The 25,598-nt window shown below is 41.5% G+C and overlaps 1 protein-coding gene across 1 annotated transcript in view; it reads right to left on the reverse strand.

Moving 5' to 3' along the window:
• The window catches only part of hmga2 (high mobility group AT-hook 2), a 103,481-nt gene extending 80,364 nt beyond the window's left edge, over window positions 1-23,117 (reverse strand). The window contains exons 1-2 of the mRNA XM_044344087.1: window positions 22,176-23,117; window positions 20,855-20,941 (exon numbers count right to left, since the gene is read on the reverse strand). Coding sequence (XP_044200022.1) covers window positions 20,855-20,941; window positions 22,176-22,283 — 195 coding nt within the window. The 5' untranslated portion in view covers window positions 22,284-23,117. The remainder of the gene's footprint in view (window positions 1-20,854; window positions 20,942-22,175) is intronic.
• Window positions 23,118-25,598: the final 2,481 nt, after the last annotated feature.

The raw sequence follows: 25,598 nt of genomic DNA on the forward strand, positions 1-25,598 counted from the left end.
TAAATCAATTTTCAAAGACTGCCTTTTTTCACTTATGTAATATCGCAAAAATCAGGCACATCCTGTCCCAAAAAGATGCAGAAAAACTAGTCCATGCATTTGTTACTTCTAGGCTGGATTATTGCAATTCCTTATTATCAGGCTGCTCTAACAAGTCTCTAAAGAATCTCCAGCTTGTCCAGAATGCAGCTGCACATGTACTGACTAGAACTAGGGAAAGAGATCACATTTCTCCCATTTTAGCTTTGCCACATTGGCTTCCTGTAAAATCTAGAATAGAATTTAAAATCCTTCTACTAATTTATAAGGCCCTGAATGGTCAGGCACCATCATATCTTGAAGAACTCATAGTACCGTATTATCCCACTAGAACACTGCGCTCCCAGAATGCAGGCTTACTGGTGGTTCCTACAGTCTCCAAAAGTAGAATGAGAGGCAGAGCCTTCAGCTATCAGGCTCCTCTCTTGTGGAACCATCTTCCAGATTCGGTTCGGGGGGCAGACACCCTCTCTATGCTCAAGAGCAGGCTTAAAACTTTCCTTGTTGATAAAGCTTATAGTTAGGGCCGTAGTTATGCTGCTATAGGCCTAGACTGCTGGGGGACATCCCATGATGCACTGAGCTCCTCTCCTCCTCCTCTCCATCTGTATGCAGTCATGTAACATCAATGCATGTCACTATCTTTGCTTCTTCCCCAGAGTTTTTTGTCCTTTCTCATCTCGCAGGAAATCCTGGGATGCAGGCTGAGCCTTCGTGGTCCTTCGCAGTCCTGTTGGCATCCTTCCCTGGCTATTGGTACCTATACTTAGTGTTATTGTTATGATTGTTGTTATTCTCTGTGATCATTTTTAGTTTTTTTCCTCTCAGTTTTATCCTCCCAGTTCCCATTAAAATCACCCATGAGTAATAATTCTTTGTTGAGACTGCACTCTTTCAAGACTTCTGTGAGTTTTTGGTTTTGCTGTGCTGCTTGACATAATAGAGCTCAGGACTAATTACCATTAGAGCCTGACCTATTCTGTCGACATGTCAGGAGATTTTTAAATAATCAATGAAGTTACACGGCTGTACCTCGTGTGTAAATGCGCACAGCCTCTCTCAATGGGTTCGAGGCATATACATATATATGTATATATATATATATATATATATATTCAGACCTGGTACTAGAGCAAATCAATAGGACAGGCATTTGATTTTCATGAGGGAGCACACAATGCATTGTATATTTGTTTATCCTGTTATCAAACAAGTTGAACACAGTTTTGGGTGCAGGGTCCATAGACATGGTCCTCCTGACAGTTAAGAACTACACATTTGGTCTTTGAAAACAGAAATGATGTATGTGTTTATCTGCATATATAGCAGGGAAGTGAGATCTGATCACAAGGACACACGTGCAGATGCATTCTAATGCCAGGCGTGAACTGATGTACTTAGAGCTATTTGTGATCATATCACCCAAGATGCATGTTAATGCCAGGTGTAAACAGGGCCATTGTAAGGATGGGACTTCCTGGGCTCTGCATGCAGTTGTTATCACTTATTTATTGATGTGTCATTAACACCTCCAAACTGTAGGATCAATACTTGCTAAGGTAATTAGTAAAGTTGTATAATTACTTTTACAATGGGTATTTGAGCACTTAACATTTTCTAGGTAACTTGCCCATATATAGCCAATCACACAATATCAGAGGTGGATCATAGCTTTATTGGTGCTCAAGTACAATTTGAACTACTTGTAATTTTACTCCTCTACATTTCAGAGGAATATTACATAAACCACTGTTTAAATACTGACTCTTAACAAACATTCAATGTTAGTCTCTTTTAACCATGACCACAATCTTTTCTTAAGCTGGGATGAATAGTTTTAGTTGCCTAAATCTAATCAAACTTTAACTATTGAGGTGGCAGATCAGAAAAAACATGATTTATTTTTGTAACATCCGTATGGGTCGTTTTAGAAGACACTGACAATGTTGTCCTTCAAATAGAAGCATCAGATCAAAACACACTCTCACAAACAACCTACTGTTTCATTTAGGTATGAGGACTTGCTGCAAGAACTTTCTATCCATCCAACCCCACTCGTGCTCCATACTGGTGTTCTCTATTGTTCTCCAGTTACCATTTTTCTGACTTTTCAGTGTGGATGGTCAACTGTTAGAAACCAACCAGACAGTATGGGTGATGACAGAATTTACAGTAGCTGACTGATATGACATTATATTAAAGCACAGGACAAGGGCAGCAACTATTTTATGTGAGAGATTATTCCACAGAAAAAGATATTCAGCTGACAGTTTGAAAAGGTCCATGCATCTCTGATTTTCTGCCTCTGCACTCACGGCATACAGTTGTCTTGACCAGGTTGTAAGGGACATGCATTGCGAGGATGTTAGGGGAAAAAACATTTCAAGGAAGCAAAAGTGTATTAAGCCACAATACAATGATGATGTTTTCTCATGTGATGTTCATCAGCAGATCTCTATCATGACATATTGCACTACTGGCTAGCAAATCTGTGTATTGTAATCCCAGTTCTCTATTTAGGATACTGCATTTTTAATGTGTAGATTTAATGGTCTGAAAGACAACACCCTGTTCAATTAATCATCGGAGTGTTTTATATGTCTGAGCAGAGACCCGCAGCATGTCAGCAGCAGCACTGAAGACCCAGGCATCTGAAGAGAGTTCCTGCCACAAATTACTTATCTTAAGATACAACCCTACCCCTAATCCAAGAGCCAAAAGGATATTAAACTGTACCAGGCAAGTCATTCTCCTTTTCCATGCAATTTAAGGTTGTGTAACAATCTTAGAAGTCCTCAAGAGAAAACATCAAAAAATGTTGCTTGTAAGCTTCCCTAAGTGACCCATATGAGTCTGTCTGACCTGATGGCCCTTTCAGCAGGATGACACCTTCCAAAACCATTACAAAATGATTCAAGACCACTTGCTGCTAAGATTTGGTCAGGTTTAAGCATGAAAATGACTTGCTCGTGTTGTGATGGTTAAAAGAAGAATTATTTGGTAAAGAATAGAGAAAGATCATGGCCATGGTTAAAGAAACCACATGTTGACTGTTGACCAATCTATCCACCCTGACCTTCACCCTACAACGTTTTTAGGATGTACTGTATAACAACATCAGGGTTATAATTCACACCACCACTAGAGGTCTTTGTCAGTAAAACATATATCAAGGCATGTGAACAAATGATTGATGCTGTCATTTGTCTTGGTAGGACAGTTTCAAGGTAAGACTTTAGTATTTAGCTATGGCAGTCTTTGTTACAGTTAAGTTTCTCAGTATACAGGCATACGCATGTTAAAAATCCCAGCTCCACAACCATGTTTTCCTCATTGCCTTCCAAAATAACTCATTAGCATTTTCTCATCTAGCACCCCTATCATAACAACATAGGCAGCGCCAGGGGTGGGCTTATGGGGCTTAACCCCAAAATGTTTTCATTAAAGTCCTGAATATTTTATTGTCCATCACACAAGGCATTTTTGGTACGAAACCCAAATCATAGCTGCATAGAAACCAATGTGTTTTGAACACAACGGGTGGAGCAAAGTGTTGATGTAAGCTACCAGAAAATCCCTCCCTAGTGCAGTCTTTTTGCTTTTTGCTGCAGAGTTTCCTGTGGCTGGCTTTCATTCTCTGACAGTCAGGCCACTAAAACAAAGCAAGTAAAGTAAACACAACACAAACACAATTGTTAACTTTACCATGCAGACATGGCCAAAATTATTGGTTACCCTTGCATTTTATTAAAATAAAATAAAATAATTATCAATTTATGTCTATATTTGGTTTGCAGTGGAACAAAACAAAAAAATTGTGAAAATAACTAAAATCATGCTTATTCTACTAAGACATTCTAAAATAGCCTGGACAAAATTATTGGCACCCTTTAGAAGTTGTAAGAAATAATTGAATTGTAGTGATACTTTAAGCAGACTATTGTGTTTTAATTAGTATCACATGTGTTTTCAGTCATACAATCACTCATGCAGACAGTTTAAAAGAAGAAAATTACTCATGTTGGGACGGGCAGTAGTGCATTTGGTTATTAGCAATAATTCATAATTATCATAGATAATTATGAATTCAAGATATTGTTAACCCTAATCAATAATTCTGGCACCAACTGTTGGATCTGTGAGGAACACAGTTGATTATTTGCAATAATTATCAATTATCAAAGATAATTAACTAATTGTAACAATTAATAGAATTCTTAATATGAATTAACAAATACGGGGCACCACCCGGAAACCGGGACCAATAACCAAACAAGGTAGTCTCATAAATGGGAGTTCACCTAGAATGTTAATATCTGAGAGATATCAACATTCAAGGGTGAACAAAGAAGTCCTTCAATCAGCCACTTTTCACAATATGTTACACACAATAATTACAAAAGAACTTCTCTTTAAAGATATAACAGTGTTTATCAAACTTAGCAAAATTAACAAAGTTAACAAATGCTTCATTCAATAAACGACTATTCTAAAATCTAATTCTACCAAACAAAACACAACAGCTATGTACAGGGTTGGACACATGCAGGGGAATGGATGTGTGTGTGTGTGTGTGTGTGTGTGTGTGTGTGTGTGTGAGTGGGTGTGTGTGCCAAGATGGCGATTTGGCCTGACGTGATGACGTCGTCGGTCTGCAACACGGATGTGGCTGTGGGAGGAAGTCACGCGAGACCCGAATGGCAGAAGTATGGCGGTGTCTTGGCTTGACAAAAACAAGATTGCGCCACCTGGTGGTTGGCGTCTTGCACTCACCCAATTCCGTGAAAAACACACGTGTCTGATGGCGGATAAGGAAAGACAAAGCATGGCTTTGTCCAACGTTATCTGACCATCAGATGTGCAAAAAGATGTCGGTGCGTATATCTGTGCACGTGCGTGTGTGTGTTAGTCGCAAGAGAGGGAGAAGGAGAGAAAGCGATTGTGAGAGGGAGAGAAGCGATTCTTTTGTCCACAGAGAGCGCACATACGGATGGCAGTCTGTGACACACGTTGTCTGGTTTCTGATCGACAAAGCAACTTACTTCCTCACTCACGGTGGCACAAACACAGCAGTAGTCCCAAGCGGGACAAACCCCAAACTAAAAAGCTAAATGCTAAACAACAGCAACTGATGCTGAAAAGAACACACAACTGACACTGCCTCTGCCCAGACTTATGCCTCTTACTTGGTCGCTTCAGAAAGCGAGCAGGGTGTGTGTGTAGTCCGTCTTTCTGTCCAACTTTGTCCTTGGCTCAGATGCAGACGGTGGCCGTTCTCGCATGGTCGGCGAAAATCACGGCAGCTGGCTCTCAGTGGCATGGCGGAGAGAACAGCAGAGTCGACTCGGTGAAGACGAGCGGGGCAGAGAAGTTCCACGTCTTCCTGAAGAAACTTTGTTTCTTCCTTCTCGAGGGGATTTGAGGATGCTGGTTGCAGCAGCGGTCTCTCTCGGATCCAGGAATGTGTTCGGATGAACATGGGCGAAGTCTCGTCTCGTCCGGTGAGGGGAGTCTTCGATGACGGGAAAAACACGTGGGGTACCCCCTTTAGTCAAGCTGACTCACAGAGGAACAAAGGTTACCCCTAGCTCAGCGACATGGGAAAGGCATGTGCTTCAGGGTACGTTCAGTTTTTAAAGGGGCGGTGATGTCATGGCTGCGTCATCAGGACGCTCCGCTGTGCAGGAGCGTCTCCACCAATGAGAGACTGTATGTTGACTGTTCCCTGCTGAGGTGTGAAAATTGCAAATCATCACTGGAAATGGAGTTTGCAATGGACTCCCATTGTCTGTAAGCAGCATTTTGGCGCTATTCCTTTGTCTCGGGGGAAACAAAGGAAAAAGCACCTCGTGGTCAGGCCTCACAGGTTACATGTAGGCCTTCTCTGTGTGACCTCGTGGTTTGAGGCCCAACACTCGCTCTGCTGTTTTGTGCCACTGTGTGCATCACATTGAACATGGAAAACAGAAGGAAAACTAGAGAGTGGTCTGAAGCCATTAGAAAAAAGGTGATAGCCAAGCATGGTCAATGTAAAGGTTACAAGACCATTTCCAAAGAGCTTGATTTTCCTGTGCCCACTGTTGCCAATATTATGAAGAAGTTTAAGGCCCATGGAACTGTAGCCAACATCTCTGGACGTGGTCGAAAGAGGAAAATTGGCCCAATATTCAACAGAAGGATTGCTCAAATGTTAGAGAAAGAACCAAGGAAAGCGTCAATACAGATCCAAGCTGATATTCAAGTTCAAGGTACAATAGTTTCAAGTTGTACTATCCGTCACTGTCTGAATGACAGTGATGGATGGTAAAAGACCCAGGAGGACCCCACTTCTAAGAGGGAGACACAAAAAAGCCAGATTGGATTTTGCCAAAATGCATGTTGACAAGCCACAGTCCTTCTGGAAGAATGTGCTTTGGACAGATGAAACAAAATTTTTTGGTAAGTCACACCAACCCATTGTTTACAGAAGAAAAAATTAAGCCTTCAAAGAAAAGAACACCATGCCTACCGTGAAACATGGAGGAGGCTCAATGAAGTTTTGGGGTTGCTTTGCTGCCTCAGGCACTGGGTACCTTGAATCTGTGCAGGGCACAATGAAATCAGAAAACTATCAAGGCATTTTGGAGCAAAAAGTAAAGCCCAGTGTCAGAAAACTGTGTCGTAATCGCAGGTCAAGGGTCTGCCAGCAGGATAATGACCCCAGACATACATCAAAAACACCCAAGAGTAGTGGAGAAGAAAACGTTGGACTGTTCTGAAGTGGCCTGCTATGAGTCCTGATCTGAATCCCACTGAACATCTGTGGAAAGAGCTGAAACTGAGACAGCAACCATCAAACCTGAGAGAACTGGAGCAGTTTGCTCAAGAAGAGTGGGCCGAACTACCTGTGAAGAAGTGTAGAAACCTTATTCAGAGTTACAGAAAGCGTTTGACTGCAGTTATTGCCTCCAAAGGCTGTGCTACAAAATATTAAGTTAAGGGTACCAATATTTTTGGCCATGCCATTTTCATCTGTTTTATTGTATTAAATATGTTAAGTTGTAATTCAAAAGCACAGTTTCAGTTATATTCAATGTTAAATAAAGAATGACCATATACTTCTGTCAGTGTCGTCTTAATACAGAGAATTTTTTTTTTTTTAAAAGGTGGAAGGGTACCAATATTTTCAGCCACGCCTGTAGTAATTATAGCTCACAGCACACTTTGTGTCTGTGCGTATGTACATGCAGACAGATTATAAAACATAAACACTATGTTAGAAATCAAGTCATGGACATTAAAATGTCTCAGAAAGCCGAGCAACACAACAGTTGATGCCTTGTCCCTGGTAAAGATGATAATGATGATGAATTGTTGAAGTCACAGTCTAAACCCGACCCGCAGATTGCCTGACTCAGCCCTCCCCTGGATTCCAATCGACAGCAGAACCCCACAGGTGTGCCTTAATACAACATTACCAAGTGTGTTCATTCAGTGGCACTTGATAATAACCATTCATTCATTCATTCGCTTTTTGCAGTTGCTAATATTACTTATTCTAAGGTGTGCATTGGTATCTTTTTTGATAATGTTGACTTCTGGTTGAGTGAGACACTTAAGCTTTTGGATCATTTACTGTGTAAGTAAATGGTAAATGGACTGTACTTGTATAGTGCCTTTCTAGTCTTCCAACCACTCAAAGTGCTTTTACACTACGAATCATATTCACCCATTCACACACATTCATACGCTTAATGGTACAGTGGCTACCATGCAAGGTCCCAACCTGCCCATCAGTGGAAATCTAATCATTCATACACATCCACACACTGATGGCACAGCCATTGGGAGCAATTCAGGGTTAAGTGTCTTGCCCAAGGACACATCGACATGTGGACTGGACGAGCCGGGAATCGAACCGCCGATCTTCCAATTAGTGGCTCTACCTCCTGAGCCACAGCCGCCCCTTTTGAGTTTTAGACAATCACTGCAACTTCTATTGTGTTATTGCTGAATGTCGGCTCAAAAACAAATTGTGGTTTTGACTGGTTCAATGTCACTATTGTGGGCATAGAGTGTTAGTTTACAATCTGCCTTACCAAGGTGACCTCATGTAAAGCTTGTTGAATAATAAAATTATTCAGCCCCCAGTGCTCCAGTTACCACTGGCACCACTGTTGCCTTTACTCCCCACATCCTTTCTAGCTCCTCTTTCAGCCCTTGGTATTTTTCGATCTTCTCGTGTTCCTTCTTCTTGATGTTGCTGTTGCTTGGGATTGCTACGTCTATCACCGCTGCCTTCTTATGTTGTTTGTCGATCAACGCGATGTCCGGTTGGTTAGCCATCACCAGCTTGTCAGTCTGGATCTGGAAGTCCCACAGGATCTTGGCGTAGTCATTCTCAACCACCTTAGGAGGTGTCTTCCATTGTGACCTTGGGACCTCCAACCCATAATCAGTGCAGATGTTCTTGTACACTATACCAGCCACTTGGTTATGGCGTTCCATGTACACTGTTCCTGCCCTCATCTTACACCCTGCTATTATGTGCTGAACTGTCTCAGGAGCATCTTTGCACAGCCTGCACCTGGGGTCCTGTCTGGTGTGGTAGATCCCCACCTCTATTGATCTTGTACTGAGTGCCTGTTCTTGTGCTGCCATGATTAGTGCTTATGTGCTGTCCTTCAGTCCAGCCTTTTCCAGCCACTGGTAGGATTTCTTGATATCAGCCACTTCTTCTATCTGTCGGTGGTACATGCCGTGTAGGGGCTTGTCCCTCCATGATGGTTCCTCCTCCTCCGCATCATCGGGTTTCTGCTGCCTGAGGTATTCACTTAGCAGTTCATCTTTGGGGGCCATCTTCCAGATGTATTCCTGGGTGTTGGTTGTTTTGTCCTCGACAGTGGCTCTGATGCTCACCAGTCCTCGGCCTCCCTCGTTCCACTTAGTGTACAGTCTCAGGGTGCTGGACTTGGGATGAAACCCTCTATACATTGTGAGGAGCTTTCTTGTCTTGATATGAGTGGCCTCTATCTCCTCCTTTGGCCAGCTTATTATACTGGATACACTGGTATCTTGTTCTTCCCATTCAGCCAACTTTTCAGGACCTGCCTTACTCTGTGTAGGTATTTGGCTGTGGCTGACTTCCTTGCGGCCTCCTCAAGGTTCCCATTTGCCTGCGGGATCCTGAGGTATTTGTAGCTGTCCTGAACATCTGTAATGCTGCCTTCTGGTAGCTCAACCCCCTCGGTCCTGATTACCTTCCCTCTCTTCGATACCATCTGACCACACTTATCTAGTCTGAATGACATTCCGATGTTGTTGCTGTAGATCCTGGTGAGGAGGATCAGTGAGTCGATGTCTCGCTCATTCCTGGCATACAGCTTGATGTCATCCATGTAGAGGAGGTGACTGATGGTTGCTCCACTTCGGAACTGGTACCCGTGGCCACTCTTTGAGATGATCTGGCTGAGGGGGTTCAGGCCTATGCAGAACAGCAGCGGGGATAGGGCATCACCTTGGAATATGCCGCACTTGTGCAATTGGCTTTGAGTTGGTCTCCAGAGTTGTTTTCCACCGCCCCATTGAGTTCTTGATGAAGGCTCTTAGTGTCCTGTTGATGTTGTACATTTCCAAGCATTCCAGTATCCATGTGTGTGGCATTGAGTCATAGGCCTCCTTGTAGTCAATCCAGGCGGTGCACAGGTTGGTCTGCCCGGTCTTGCGGTCTTGGGTGACTGCTCTATCAACCAGTAGCTGGTGCTTAGCTGCTGGTATTACTACCAATTCCTTTCTGGGCCCTGCTCATGCATTGGGCCATGTGCCTATTCATCTTAGCCGCTATGATGCCTGACAGGAGCTTCCATGTTGTACGGAGGCAGGTTATTGGCTGGTAGTTGGATGGAATTGTGCCCTTCTGGGGGTCCTTCGTGGTCAGAACTGTCTGCCCTTGGGTTAACCACTCTGGGTGCATCACATCTATCAGCAGCTGGTTCATTTGTGCTGCCAGGCGTTCATGGAGTGCAGTCAGTTTCTTTAGCCAGTAGGTGTGGATCATGTCCTCTCCATGTTGCCTTGATCTTGGCCTCCAGCCTCCTTCTCCATGGAGGGTAATGTTCTTTGTGGCTCATGGTGTTCATCTTGTAGCCAAGCATCTCTAGGATCACTGTTGCTGTGGTGTATATCAGCTGATTGGTCTCAGTTACAGTCCTAGTAAGGATAGTACGTAGCGCTGCATTCACATCCTCTGGCAGACTTTCAGGGGGTACTTTGTCACTTAGCCTTCAGGGATGCCACGTGTCCAGCTTAGTTATGATAGTCATTCTTAGGTCAGTTGCCCTTGTGTTAAGGTCGTAAGGGCTTGGTGCCCAATCTCGGAGTGTGGGGGGGTGATGATATCTCCCCTCTGACCTGTCATCCTGGCTCCCCCTTGCCATAGTATGTTCATTGTACCTCATCAATCTCTAGTTGTGATAGCAGTTGCTGTGTGCGGATGTTGGAACACTGCGCTAATAGTTGTTTCTTTGTAAGCTTAGATGTTGGGTTTCTAAGCATCCATATATCCCACAACCTCTGCATGTAGCCCCTCTCATCGGGGTTACATTGTATATATATATATACACATATACATACAATGTATATATATATATACAATACAACTAGCCAGCTGTCAATTGCTAACTGCTACCTGCTGTTACCAATATTCCACAGGAGATACAGCACTAAAGAAGCTGACAGAAGAGTTATTTTATGAAAACAAGAGGAAAAATTAAAGGATCCTTGCTGGTAATGTAACCCTTGCATGCTGGAGTCTCTCTACGCACCCTGGACTCTAGAGGGCACGGACCTATCCAGTCACCTCTCTGTCAGCTTCACTAAATTTGTGTACTTTTTGTGAATAATATTGGACGTTATTGGACAATGATAACATATGACTATGAGTCACTCATCAGGATAAGGAAATGGTAAGCTCACCCCCCTGCCGGTCCAGGTTTTCAAATGTAAACATGAGGATAAACACCAGCTGCGATCCCAACCACAGGAACAAGCAAGACCATCTGTCCATCCATCTCAACATCAAAGGAAACAATCCTGACCATATGGATGTTATGGAGATCCTAATCGTCCGAATGGGGGCCTTTTCTCCCCGCTGAGGTCAAGAGGAGGTTCCGGGTGCACTGGGCCAGTGCTGAGGGGCTTAAGAGGAGCTTCTACCCTTGGGCCACTGGGATCCTGGATGGATTGCTGCCTAGGACTGTCCTCTGTGGCCATTTATCGTACCACAGAGCATGCCTCTCAAAAACTGCGTCAAGTTCAAAGTAGTTTTTCATCAGCAAAAAGGCCTGGGCTGTGTTTCATGGAGTGCTTTTTGGACTACTGTTGGTACTCACTGTTGTATTGCCTGTACGTGTCTGTCTGGCCAGAGCAATCAACATTGATGGAAAACAACTGGGACACCGAGTGATTGGGCTTGGGACAAATGCTGGCTCATGACCAATTGACGCTCCTTAAGTGAGTTTTCATGATAACTTACTGGGATATTTTGCAATCTACAACAGGACAGAGTGCACAGTAAACTCAGCAGCCACACATTTCTCCATACTCTATTTCTCTGTTTTGCGTCTTCAGGTTAGGCTAACCCATTGTTGCTAACTTTGGAGCTAACCCCCTTCACTCTTCCAGCACTTGGGGAAACAAGAGACGTGACTTTTTAGCATTTATTAACTGTTACACCGGAGTCTGTATTGTACATTTACTGCCAGACTGACAACTTATTGCTAACCTTTTTCTTGGCTCCGCTTGCATCCACCATCACTTTCCTGCTGCTCGCTCTTTCCCATTCACTACGCAAACATATTGCGCAATGCCCTCCTTAACAGAGTTACGCTACCAATAGTTTCCCAGGCAACGACACAGAGGTTGACTCACGTACCTGAACAGCGCTGCACAGAGACAGAGACAGACTCCCAAATGCTATTGATTTCCGAATTAATGGATATTTGGCGTTATTTTTGGTATTAAAAAAAAGTTTTTTTGGCCTGGCAGGGTTCTTGTTGTTATAATTATAGGAGAAACACTGATTCAGTAAACGTTCAGTATGTTTAGTAAACGTTGAGTGCAGTTAGACCTAGCAGTCTCTGTTAGGTTGGGCGAGTTCATAGTTCTGCAAACTATGAGGGTGTTTTGAATACACTCCCGTTTTCACAGGTAATTTGTTAGTCTGTCCCTCCCGCCACAGGAAATAACAGATTAATCCTGGAAGGCTACTGATGCGGCACTTTTCTCCTTATGTAACACGGCAATTATTCAACCAATGAGAATTTGGTCGGACGAGAGCATATCGACCAACTAATCGACCAGTCGACCAGGAGACTACAGCCCTAGTCGAAACCCTGCAGTGAGGAGGCAGAGATTATTCAAAACTTTCCAAACTGTCAATCATGCAGAAGTCTTATGGGACCCGAAGCTGAAACTGAGGGGGCTATTTGGTGGACATTATAACATCAGAAGCATTACTTAACTCCCCTCATTACTCATTCAAGTAACTTGTCTTTTAAACACAACTCCTTTCCTGATGACTGGAAAGACAGTAACTACAGACCAATAAGTATACTGCAAGTACTCTCAAAGTTTGCTGACAAAGTTGTCATTGAACAACTGACAACATTTCTTAATACAAGCAATTTTGGTCTACATTGTATGCAATTTGGCTCTTGGCCACAGCCGCTCTCTCTCTGTCTTTTTCTCTTGTCTTTTTAAAGTGAGACGGGAAGCCGACAGAAAAGTCTAACTTAACTTTTAGCGTTATCAAATGAGGAGAAACGTCCTCCTCTCATCCTAGTAACGTCTTTGTCCTCCCTCATGGCAGAGTTTACAGCTCTGATCAGTCTGATCTCCGTCATGCCCCTGAATCCAGAACACTTGCATGCTATGTAAAAGCACACACGGAGGCTGCTTTATGCTGGCAGGGGAAGACTGAGGAGACAGACCATCTATTTAGTCATTGTATTAAAATGTGCTATATCGGGATAGGTATCATTATCAGTATATGAAATGACCTATATCGGGATATGATATTTTGGTCATATCTCCCAGCCCTAGTGCACAATGGGTGTTCCACAAGGGTCAGTGTTAGGTCCCCCATTATTTATCCTAAATAAATAACAATAAAAATAACAAATAAAGGGGAGCAGAGAAGCAGCAGAAAAGAAAAAACGCTGAACCAATGGTGAAAAGACAAAATAAGAGTCTGTAAGATTTTTGGCTTGGAATGTCCCCAAAACTCCTCTGTAATTCTAGTTATGAAGACTTTGCATTAAGACATACTAGTGCAGTGCCCATTCAAAATGTGCCTGTACGGAACGGGCTGTTTGCTTATTATTTCTCGAGAACCGCATATGTATGTATCAACAAACATATAAATTAAAATGATAATAAATTAATAAATTGAATGGTTTGAATCCAGACAGAAACTTCATCAGGGAGAAGTGTCTGTCCACCTTTCACTGGTTGATTCTGCTATCAATCAAACAGGTCTGCACTCCTATTGGCTAGTTTTACTGCTTCTGCCTCTGTTTTTTTTGTTGTCCTATGTATGTTCGTTCTTCTCTCTTGGGCAGTTTAACTGGGTGAGGTGCATGCCTTTGTCCTGCTCAGCAGGCCAGAGCCCAGAAGCCCCACCCCACTGGAGTGTGACTGTGTTTATATCAAACAGCCCCCGCTGCACTCAGACACAGAACAGAGCAGCTCGCTGTTTGCTTGTTTATTCAAAGTTTATTAAATGAAAACATGTAAATCCCAAAGAGAAAAATAAAAAACAAAAGCATGGTGCATTAAAGTGCATTTGAAGAGAAAGTACATGTTATTTATTCAAATCTCATTAATATTAAATGTGCCGCATGTCCAAATTGCACCAAATTCAACACTGCACGTCTTTGGGTCCTCAGCGATGAACAGTTCTCAAAATAGGAGAGACACACACATACAGACAGACAGATAGACAGAGATTCCTTGCTTTTTAGTTAGATGAACTGCAGTGCCTGCTCAAAATGTGTCTGAGACATCCCGCCAAGTTTTGTTCACAGTTCAACACTAAAACTTCAGTCTCTTAAACTTTTTCAAGTCCTTTACACTGTGGCTGTAATCCCACCTCTGACCACAATGTGGATTGCAATGGCAGAGTGGTGCTGTCCGTATTTCCAGTCGTTGAGTCCACGGGCAGAAGAAGAAGCAAATCTATGTTGTTTATGAGGTATTTTTATATATTTCTTGAGAACCACTCATCCAAAGAACTTAACACTCAACACCGCAGGTCACTAGCAATACATCCGCCAGGTATGAAGTAGATCGGATGAGCAGTTTTCAAGATATGCGAAGGACAAACATACATACAGGCAGACATATTCCTTGCTTTATATAGAGATGAATTTAGTTTTACATCAATTTGTGGTCATATGTTTTAATTCATCCTTATTGTTCATGTTTAATTAATTGTATTCACTGTTTAAATGTCTTATTACATTGCAACTACTTAAAAGGATAAATGAACTGAATGGATGTCTGGATGCAATTTCAATTAAACTGGATGATATTAATACGTATTTTGATTTTTTTTTTTTTTGTCCTCATGCATGTTGAGTTTTATCAATAAAACACTGTTCCACTTTACCAACAGAAGTGTCAGAAGTGTCCCACTCAACCTGAAAGTTATACTTCAACAAAAGAGGGTGTCATTTGGAGTTTATGTAGCTATACTGCAGGCATGCAGTCAAGAACCTATTTAAATGAAATAAACATCACTTCAGTTGGACTCAACACATTAATATGTGTCCATAATCACTCCCTTATTCACCCATTCACTACTCCCTTGTGACACTAAAAAGTTAACACAATAGTGAGCAGCATATCAAGATTTCAGACATTCACTAATCATTGTCATTTTGTGTCATCACCATCTGCTGTTGAGTCATGTGACGGTAATTTACACATCTAGAAAATGTGGAGCATTGCATTGTGGGATTGTTAGCAGTAAGTAGTGTACATGCTATGGACACTACTTTTTTATATACACACTGGGCATTTGGACAAATAAAACGGCATAGGATAAATGTAGTGCACTATTTTAAGTCCAGGTTCAAAATTATTCACTGGCATTTGAATCCTCCTGATGTGGCTGTTTTTTGGCTTGTGCCTATGCCCATGTGTTGTCTATTTGTGCATATGAGCTGTATGCCTTGTTGTTTATGTCTGTGTTTCTTGTATTTATGATTTTAAACTACCTGCTCTGGTCTGTACAGCACTTTGGTAAATGTGGATTGTTTTTAAATGTGCTTTATAAATAAATTTGAGTTGACTTGAATTTCACTATTTAGTAAATAGAAAGTGATTTTGGACACAGCCATTCTAAAGAATGGTTTTCCAAAAACTGTCCAACTTTACCTGAACTCACTCTATTGAATTTATTCTTTCATTATGTATGCCATCTTAAATCAATGAAGTGAAATAAAATCAGTCAGATTATTGGCTAGGATGAGTTTCTTTCTGAGTTTCATTCTTTAAATTATCCATTTTTTAAATTAGTTTCATACACTGTATGTTAAGGGAGGTAAAGGCTGATTTTGACAGTTAATTGTGTATTTGAAGTAATAATAATAACAACAACAACATTTATCATATATATACTGTATATATGTATATAGCACTTATATTGATATTGGAATATTTATCGATTGAAGCATGAGCTCTGACTCATTCAATGATTTCAGGGCTAAGCCCCTGATTTCCACTCATCCTTGAACCACCCCTGCATCAGGACAACATTGTCAGTACTTTCCACAGCACATATGACATTTACAAAAACTATTCATATGAGAGTTTTCTGATCTGCATCCTTTGTGGTTAAGGCTTTCCAATGGCAAAACCTCAGGGGTACATCATATAACTCTCTGAAACACTGAAAGTCAGGCCTACTTAATACAGTGTGGTGGTGTGTGGAGGGGTGAAAGTGGGCAGGGTATGAACTTCTATTGAACTACGTCTGTCACTTTTTGTGCACATAACTGAGTACAACACCATCAGTGTCTTTGAGGAGAGATTGTCTAAAAGTGTGCCCCGTCATTCCAATTTGTATGAATCATCTCTGCAGGCTTTTCTTTCTGCCTTCAAGTTTGGCCATTCAGGACTCTTTGGCCTTTAGAAAAGGTCAAATGACACTTCATAGTACCTTTCCATTTCACATATTCTCTTTGTCAAAAAGTGTACAAACTAAACTCAACTCTAAAACTGACATTTTCTATAATTAATGCCTTTTTTCACAATGGTGTAAAAACAATTTGTCTCCGTTTTGTACTATAGTACATAATAGTCTGGTCAAAGGTGTGCAGTACCATTGGTTCTTCTTACAAACTGCCAGATATTTGTCAGAGATTGTAGAGGTGATTGATATGGGGAGGGGAAGCAGACTTTAAAGAATATATGTTAAAGGTGTGCTCCTTTCATCTGGAAAGATTGATATCTTTGGTGTTTATCATAACAATGCCAGATGAGATGAGACTGGATTATGGTGAGAGCAGAGTGGTTCACTTTTCAAAGAAGTGCTGGGAATGTTTACAGTGGTTCATGGTGGCAAGAAAGCACTAAGGCTGCTGTCATCGCAAGCCTAACACAGCTTCAGCTAACTAATGAATGAAGACACAGGGACTTGCCCGAGCCTCACTCTGATGTACAGTATCACAACCCAAATGTTAGTGGGGATATCACTGTCAAATTCCAAAGCTTTTCTCTGAATCAGTTTTTCTTTGCCACTTTAATGTTTTCTCATTCATCAACTCTGTCTCTCATACACACTGTCCCCATTCTGGGGAAATGTGTACACAAGAGTGTGAGAGTGCTGTTGAGTTATGGCTGCATGTTTCTATCAACATGATTGCACAAATGCAATTTTGTCCATTTCTGTCCTTTCATTTGTGTTCATGTTTGCAGTTGTGTCTTACTGCCTAATTATTGGAAGGTCTTGAGGTATGTTTCTGTGGGCTGCACATAAGTGATTTGGGAGTGCATTTTGGCTTCTCTGCAAGCCTCTGCAACTTACTGTTACCCATAAGACACTTCTCTGCAAACATCCAGACACATTTTTATCGTTCTAGAATTATACCCCATCTGATCAGTCAGTGACCCAGCATTAAGTCTGTATGTGAAGAGTAGGACTCAGTATTGTTTGATTTTTCTTTCATTACCAGTGCCAATACTATACCTGATACAAAAAGCAATACTTTTGAGATACCTTTTTTGAGGCATATAAACCTGTTTTCCAACTTTCCAAATCTTTCATGTTGTTTAAACACAAGCAGCAGTACAAGAACTAAAATTGGCAACATTTTGATTGAAATCAGAAATTGTTTGATCAAAGAAGTAGACATGACTGCAAATCTAACCAAACATTTAATGCCAGATTTCAGCACCTGATAGTTTTTTATATTCAGTTGAATAATCAGAAACTCACAAACTATTGAGGCCATCCATTATTTTCAGCTCACATATTTTGTCTTTTCTTTGGAATTCTACAAGCCTTTCACAAACATTTAGGAAAAGTCTTTGCTTTGCTATTTTTTTGGACATTTTCCACATTTTCAATATTTTGGTTTGGTAAAATAGTAGGGGTGTGCCCAAATACAAATACGTTATTCAGCAAAGCACAAATAGTGGGTTTTTTATGAATATTTGTTTCATACAAATATTTTGAAAATTACTTGTTTTCAGAAAGAAAGAAAAAACCGTCAAATACCAGCACGCAGGTCAGTTGCATCATTATCTCAGTCTCTCTCCTCTGCTCTGCTGTTACGTCTATCAGCAGGTCTCAACGAAGGGAGTCACATCCATCTACTACATGACGCACATTTCCTAACTCCCTGAGTTGGGGGTGTTCCCCAGAGCTGAGCTATTGACACACACAAAGTGCTTACAAGGGACTCTCCATAACCTGTTGTCCCCCTTCTCTTCTCCACAAAGTTAGGTTGTAGGCAATAAATGAAAAGTACAAAGCAAACGCCTTTGAAGTTCCCTACATGTTACACAGTGTGCTGTGTCTGTGTTATGGGTGTATAAATAGGTAGACGTCTGTCTGCAATGAGGCAATGAGTAAAGTTTTATTTCAGTAGTCAGCGCAGTCGTCTATGATCTGAGAAACTCCAGTTCGAGATCCAGGGACCTCCTTTGTAAGAGTTTATTCATGAACACTTAATGTAACACTTTAATTTTCTAAAATTAAAAGCATAATAAAAACAAAAACAGGATTTTTAAGCCTCTTTCCACTTTATTCATATAGAAATGTAAATATAAATTTTGATGCCTCAACAAATACAGATACAAATACAAATACTGGGCCCTCTGCACATCCCTATAAAATAGGGTCTATGTGGTCATGCGCTCTATGATAGCTGTCATATTAGAAATACTCTGAGCGACCAATTAATGATGACCACCTACAGAATCAAATGCAATCTGACACAAAAGTCTTGCAGTAAAACTCATAGTGGTTATTTTGAGGGTATGTTGAACTGCATAACTCTAGTTTCTAGTGTATTTACGTATTCCATCCCCATTTAAATATAAGGGGAGCAGAAGAAACACCTGCCAGTGTAGTGTGATCTAAGAAAAGTTCACCACGATGATCTCAAAACATTTAAAGGACCAGCGTGTAAGATTCAGTGGCATCTAGCAGTGAGGTTGCAAACTGCAACCAAATGAATACACCTCCCCTCACCCTCCCCTTCCAAACATGTAGGGAGAACCTACAGTGGCCACGAAACTCCAGAACTGGAAGCCTACTGAGGGGCAGCTGTTTCAGAGTTGTGTTAAGTTACAACTTATGTAAACCCAACATTTCCTGCTTTCCTCCTTCATGTTAAAAGCTTTAAAATGACTAAATAATGGGAGATGTTTATTGTGAAGAATTTACAGGAAATGAAACATGTTCCTCACCAAATTAACAGAGCTTCCTAAGAGGTGCTAAAAACCAGTCGATACAACAATATATGGAGACATTTGGAGCTCTTTGTTCAGCAGATCAGTTAAAAATAATGCAGGGAGGAATAGTGCAAGCAGAAATAGCCACAGTGATGATGATGTTCAATGAAGAGCTGCAGACAACCAGCCTCCAACAGGCAAACTACCTTTTTTACAATTTTACTTTGCCCTGCTGTGTAATGGAAAAACACTCACAGCATGCCGGCTCAACTCAAGTCATGGCTCAGTGTGACTACCCCCAAAACAATGGAAAAATGCCATAATGTTAGCAGAGCAGAGCAGTGAACTCGCACACTATGCATGGAGCAGATGACCATATTAAGAAATCCATCACGAGCTGACATCAGCTCAGGCTGAAAGTAGAAAAAAAACATTGGAAACTGAGTGTTTAGAGCAGTCTGAAGCTGGTGCTTTTTGCTCATAGGGATTATTTCTAGATACATTCATCTCATTATTTGACACTTTGGCCTCTTTTAATATGAACATCTGACATTGTGTCATTATATATATATGACTGAAAATAAGGAAAAGTATAATAGCTCTCCTTTAAAGTTGAAATAAGGTTTGCACTGCAGCCCAATCATAATGCAAACAAAAAGTGAAAGCATTAAAAGTTATTGGCTTCATTCAAATAACATAAAATGATGCAGGGACCGAGCCCAAAAGGCAGAGGACTACTGTAAAATAGTAGTCCTCGCCTCACTCCCTCAGTGCTGTGAAACATTCCGCAGTACACACATTATAAAATCGCAGGAGGAGCAAGAAAAGACTATAAAACTCACATTCTAATATCTCAAGAACAATAAAAGATAGAAAAAACATGTGAATTCAAGATTTGTAGGTCAAAGTCTTGTGACTCATTTAAAGTTCAAATGAAGTCTGTATCTAAAACTATGTGGAAGTTCAAACAGGTGTGGGTTCGCTCAACTTTCCATTCAAATATATGAGTATTTTTCTGTCAAGTTGCAGTTACTTATTGTCTCTACACACCTGACAGTACACATTTCAATCAAACTTTGACCAGGTCATGTGGGTGAAAAGTCTTTACTTTTCTAAAAATAGACTTGATGAAAATTAGGAAATTAATTTGTTTTACACACAAACTCATCAAGAGTTTTCAATTTACTAATTGAAATTCAAGTGAATGGGCCCAAAACTTGCAAAATTTTGATGACACAGGTGTGAGCAAGACAGACATGCCTCACCCTGCAGAAAATTCTCATCCTGTCAATCAAACTTTCAAAACAAAAGCGCACCACACTTGTAAGAAATATCCCTCATTTTTAAAAAGCAAAATGATCTGATCCTGACGGGCCAGAGTACAAGGTCCCGACCAATGCTGCTTGAAGCTTTAATTTAAACTATTCTTACTGATCAACAAGTCCATGGTTCTAAAAAGCAATGTTGATTCTGGGCTGGAGATGGAAAATGAACAGTTATCTCCATGTTAAAGTCCAATGTTTTGGATAAAACGGTCTGCACTGAAACCTGCTGATCTGGACTGCACAATATTTTATTCCTCGTGGTACACTGTGACATTTTTGCTCACCATTTTGAGCATTTTTTAAATCTTTTTATTCATTTCTTCCTCTTACACATTTGATGTGGATGGTCCAAATTAAAGATGAAAAATCAAACATATTGAAAATAATCTTAGTGAGAACAATGGGCAGCAACTTGATCAAAATGATTAGAACTCCTACCACATACATGTCCACTCCTTCAGCTACATATTTATGTCATGTAAGTCAATTGATGTCTCCAAAAATTACATTAGCAAATGTGAGTGTGTCATTCAGGTGCTGACACTCACCTTCTGCGCTGCCTTGGAGGGGCCCTTGTTCTTACTTCCTTTGGGGCGGCCCCTCGGTCGCTTGGGGACAGGCTCTCCACTGGGCTCCTGAAGGGGGGGGGGCATGACATGGGTGTTGAGGACAGGAAACAAAGCTTTGAACCCCCCCCCACACACACACACACACCTCATCACACTACACCCACCCTCTTACCACACACAAACACAGTGCCACCGCTCTCTGAACAGACTGGGTCCCTTTCAACTCCATGCTCATTTTCTGGTGGTCTCCAATTTGGTCATTGCTTCATGGGTCAAGACCAAAAGAGGGACCAAGGTTTGTGTGTGTGTGTGTGTGTGTGTGTGTGTGTGTGTGTGTGTATGGCAATCTTGTACCCATGTATGAGCACACACCATAAAAAGAATGAATGAGAGAGACTCATTGATTTACTATTTAATCTCATTCTGCACTTTTAAATTTCATACTGCTCTTCCCAGAAATTGCTGTCCAACCTATCTCTGATATACAGTAATCTAAATGCAGCCTGGTCGCAACATAATGTTTCAAGAAATCATATTTTATTAATGTTACCTCTAAATAAAAAACAACTGTAGACTATTTCTGATAGAAAACTTCTTCATTTCAGCCAGAGTCCGGTTTCTGTAGCTTACAGTAACATGACAACCTGTGGTGTCAGTGAATGTGATAATGGTGTGAAATTTTGGTGGGAATGTGACTCACCAATTAATCACATAAACACCTTCAAGACTCTTGTCATGGCGTCTCCGACTCAACTCACGGCAGATCTTCAGAATTACATTCATCGCCACACTTTTTACTCATGTTGTCAATAAAATCCACCAGAGTCGAGACTGGAAACAGGCGCATTCCTCATCATTTTGCATACGGAAGTAGCCTATAAACAGTAGTAAATTGCGCTCCGTTACAAAGAGAAACTTGTAGACTTTACACGATTTTAAGCTCCACAGATGCATAAGGGAAGAAGTTAAAGTGGATTACACACCATGCCTCAGGTTAAACAAGGACCAATGACTGACAAAAACCGAATCCAACGCATTTTAAGACCAAGAATAGCTTTCTGTGCAGTTTTATAAAGTAGGCAGAATCAGAGCAGCTGGCTTAAGATCTGTACTCATTGCAAAAGTTTTACCTCAATCCTCAGACCGAATTGTGTATATTCAACAAAAGCACACATTTCAGCTTTCACATAATGTGCAGCTACAGTCTGGATCTGATTCCTACTAGCAGCTACGGTAGGCTATGTCTGCCTGTCCGCAGAGCGCCCTCGGTGAACAGCAGCGAACACAAACTCAGACTGACTTTCTGGGGCTTCCTCGGTCTCCCCGGCCTCCTCTTCTGGGGCTCCGTGGCTCCCGCGGGCTCCTGGGAGCCAGAGCTCTCCCCGGCCTCTTCACCGCGTCCGCTCATGGTTCCCGGTGCTGCAGCTCCTCCGTTCTCCCGGTGAACAGAAAACAGTTCAAAAAGGAAGAAAAAAGAAACAGATGGAGCCGATCAGGATAGCTTGAATAGCACGTTCACAGGTATGTTGTCCACTTATAGGTCTCACACAGGCAGGGGGACTGATCAGATTTAACCAGTGAGCAGCTGGACAGTTTGGCTCAATTAGCATTGAAAGACAGAACACCGGGAGCGGCGGAGTCCGAGACGCCGAGCTGCTCAGACTCAAACTCGGCTACAACACACCGCGGTACCGGGCAGGACCATGCAGCAGCGAGGCGTGACAGCACGGCACGGATAGTCGGAGAAGTGTGGGCATAATAACTGCATCCGCAGCCCACTCCAAAAACCAGGCTCCGCTCAATGAGGATGAGGTTTTACAAAAAGGAGAAAAAAAAGAAAGAAATCACCTCTCCCGTGGCGTGGGTGGATAACACGGGCGGGGGAGGTGGGTCTGGACTGGGGCCAGAAAAAACAGAGGAGACGAATCCTGGCTGCGGGCCAGACATGGCAGACTGCGTTTATGAACAAAATTCACATTTTAACGCGTTTTAAATGGAATCTGCTGCTATCGGTTGAACAGCCATTCAGAGTTTACCTCTATTAAATACAATGTAGCCTTGCTTAATGCTGGGGTAGATATTGGCTCAACACTGGAATGAGACAAGCAGTTGCTTGTAGCTGCAGCTACTAATCGTCACTGATTTTTTAGTCATTTTTCAGCCTTTTGACTTGCATAGTTTAATAAAATGAAGGCCTTATACATTTTACGCAGCCTGCTTGTAGGTGTAACGACAAATAAATAATGTTTTTTTTTTTTTTGGATTATAACTTGATACAAAGTTGGACATAAAGAAAAGTTCAAATTTGGATAAAATAATAACATATGTAGTGATATTGCACATGAAAATAAATTCCTTTTGATATGAAATATATATATGATTTGCATATTAAACTAAAAGTCACAAGTAGTGACTTTCATCTTAAAATTTGAAACGACTTTTACACCTGTGAAAATTTTCACTCCCCAGATAAAAAGTTTCACGTGACGCTGAATTTTTCATATGTGTCATTGCCCTTTTATACAGTTGTGCCTGTTTTTTTCACACTTTATCCACAAACCTTACAATCATTCAGAACACATAGACGACTAGATGAAAAATGTACAGTTAGTAATCTGTGGATATAGTAAGAAAGGTGTCTCTCTGTTTAGAACAACAGTTAAATGGAAACATGAGGATTTGAGTAAAACCTGAGCCATTAATTGTTTCAGCCACATGAATGTAGCTACCCAGCAAACATGTAACATTCCTGTAATATTCCCCTCAGGTTCCTGTCTGTTAATATTTTTGTAACGCTCACAAAATTTTTTGCTGAGTACGCACGTCCTCATCATACTGTGTATAAAGTAAGCTATGAGAAGAGTTATTTTCCATACGGAAGTCTTCATCTTGCATTCTTCAAACCAACTAAATCTAGTGGAGATTCTAAAGTTTCGAAAGATACCAAATATGTCAGGCTGGATTTTAAGAAATGTGTATAAAATTATGCACAGTATATGTAGAATATTTCAACTTGATGAAATGGTGCAGCCTTAAAAAGTATGTGGCTGTGAAGCACTCTGCTGTGGAGGTGGAGTGAGATCAATTACACAAGAACAACAGACACAAAGAACAAGTGCCCTATGTGGAGGACCTTTCCCACGATCCTGCAGCCTGCTCTCTACGCTCTTACTGCAGTATCGTCAAAATGCACATTGTTGTACAAAACATCAGTTTCATAACTGCATCATTTCCTTCTACAGAGACAACACATTTACTGAGAGAGTGTGTGTGTAATTCGTAGCTGGTATTCATTCATAAAAAACAACAGCCTTCAGACCCCCAAAGAAGGGGTTTCTGTCCTAATCCCTCCCCTACAGACAGAGTGGCGTCAGCATCAAACCAATACAATCAATGGCTGCACAGATGCATTACCTACAGGGTGGTTTCATGCGCATCTGCTGGGCACACAGCTCTGTTTGAGACAGCTGAAGCATAATTAAAAGAGTAAATAAATGTGTTATTGCACTGCAATGGAAAGCTTTGTGTGTGTGTCTGGCAGAGTGAATATTATTTTCAGCATGGAATCACAGACGACAGTGGTTGTACTGCTTAAACCAGTGACCTTTCACCTTCATTGGCTGAAGTGTTGTTCTGGGCCAAATACATATATCACAATTAGTATTACAATTAATAACACTTTTATTGTCGTTGCTCCAGCTGTTGTTACCAATATTGTTATAATTATATGTAGGGATGCATATTGGATATTGGATTTTTCGCCGGTATCCGATATGCCGATATTTCCAACTCATTGTGGCCAATTGCCTATGCCAATACCAATATATGCACATATTTTTTTCCAGCTGGCTGAGGAGACTATTATGCATGTAAGCATAGATTGTACTAAGTATGGTAAAGAAATACAATATATGAAGGAAGAACCTAGGAAGACTGGAGTTCAGGAGCTCAGCATTAAAACTTTAATGAATTTGCCAAGTGGGTGGAGCAGTAGAGTTTTCTTTGAGTTTATTAGACAGACAGGATTAATGTGTAGGATTTAATCCCTGGTCCACACGGGAGCAGAAGGTGGCAGTAATAACCTGAATAACAAACCGGGGCTTGGTGCTCCGGTTGGATCCACATGGAGGCTAGCTGGGAGGCCAGATGACTGTGCTTCACTCTGGTCATGCTGCGGCTAATGCTCTGCTAGCCTCTCAGCTAACGTTAGCCCCGGCTCTCCATGTGGATCCAACAGGAGCACCGAGCCCCGGTTTGTTATTCAGGTTAAGGTAGGAAGAAGCAGCGGGTCTGACAGGCAGCTGAGTGAAGTGGGGCCTGCGTAGGAAGCACCGGGACCGTCGGGGTGACACAGTCCATTGGGGGAAGCACAGCCAGGTGGCGGAGGGGAAGGCAACATATCGGCCTTTCATAATCGGCAGAATTTGCCGATACTGATATTTCATTTTAGAGCTTTTATCGGCCAATACTGATGACGTGCCAATAATATTGTGTATCCCTAATTATATGTACAATTATCATCATATAAAGTATCCCATATTAGTATTTATTAGCAATATACTGAATAGAGTTTATATACTTTAACAAGAAGAAACCTCAAGCTGAACCGGGCTCTAGGTGGCTGGTGGCCATCTGCCTTGACCAGTTGGGTTGAGAGATAAAGAGGGAGGGGGAGAGGAGGAGAGACACACAGAGAAGCACAACAACAATAATAACAATGACA

Source organism: Thunnus albacares, chromosome 23, assembly GCF_914725855.1.
Source record: "Thunnus albacares chromosome 23, fThuAlb1.1, whole genome shotgun sequence".
NCBI classification, from domain to species: domain Eukaryota; kingdom Metazoa; phylum Chordata; class Actinopteri; order Scombriformes; family Scombridae; genus Thunnus; species Thunnus albacares.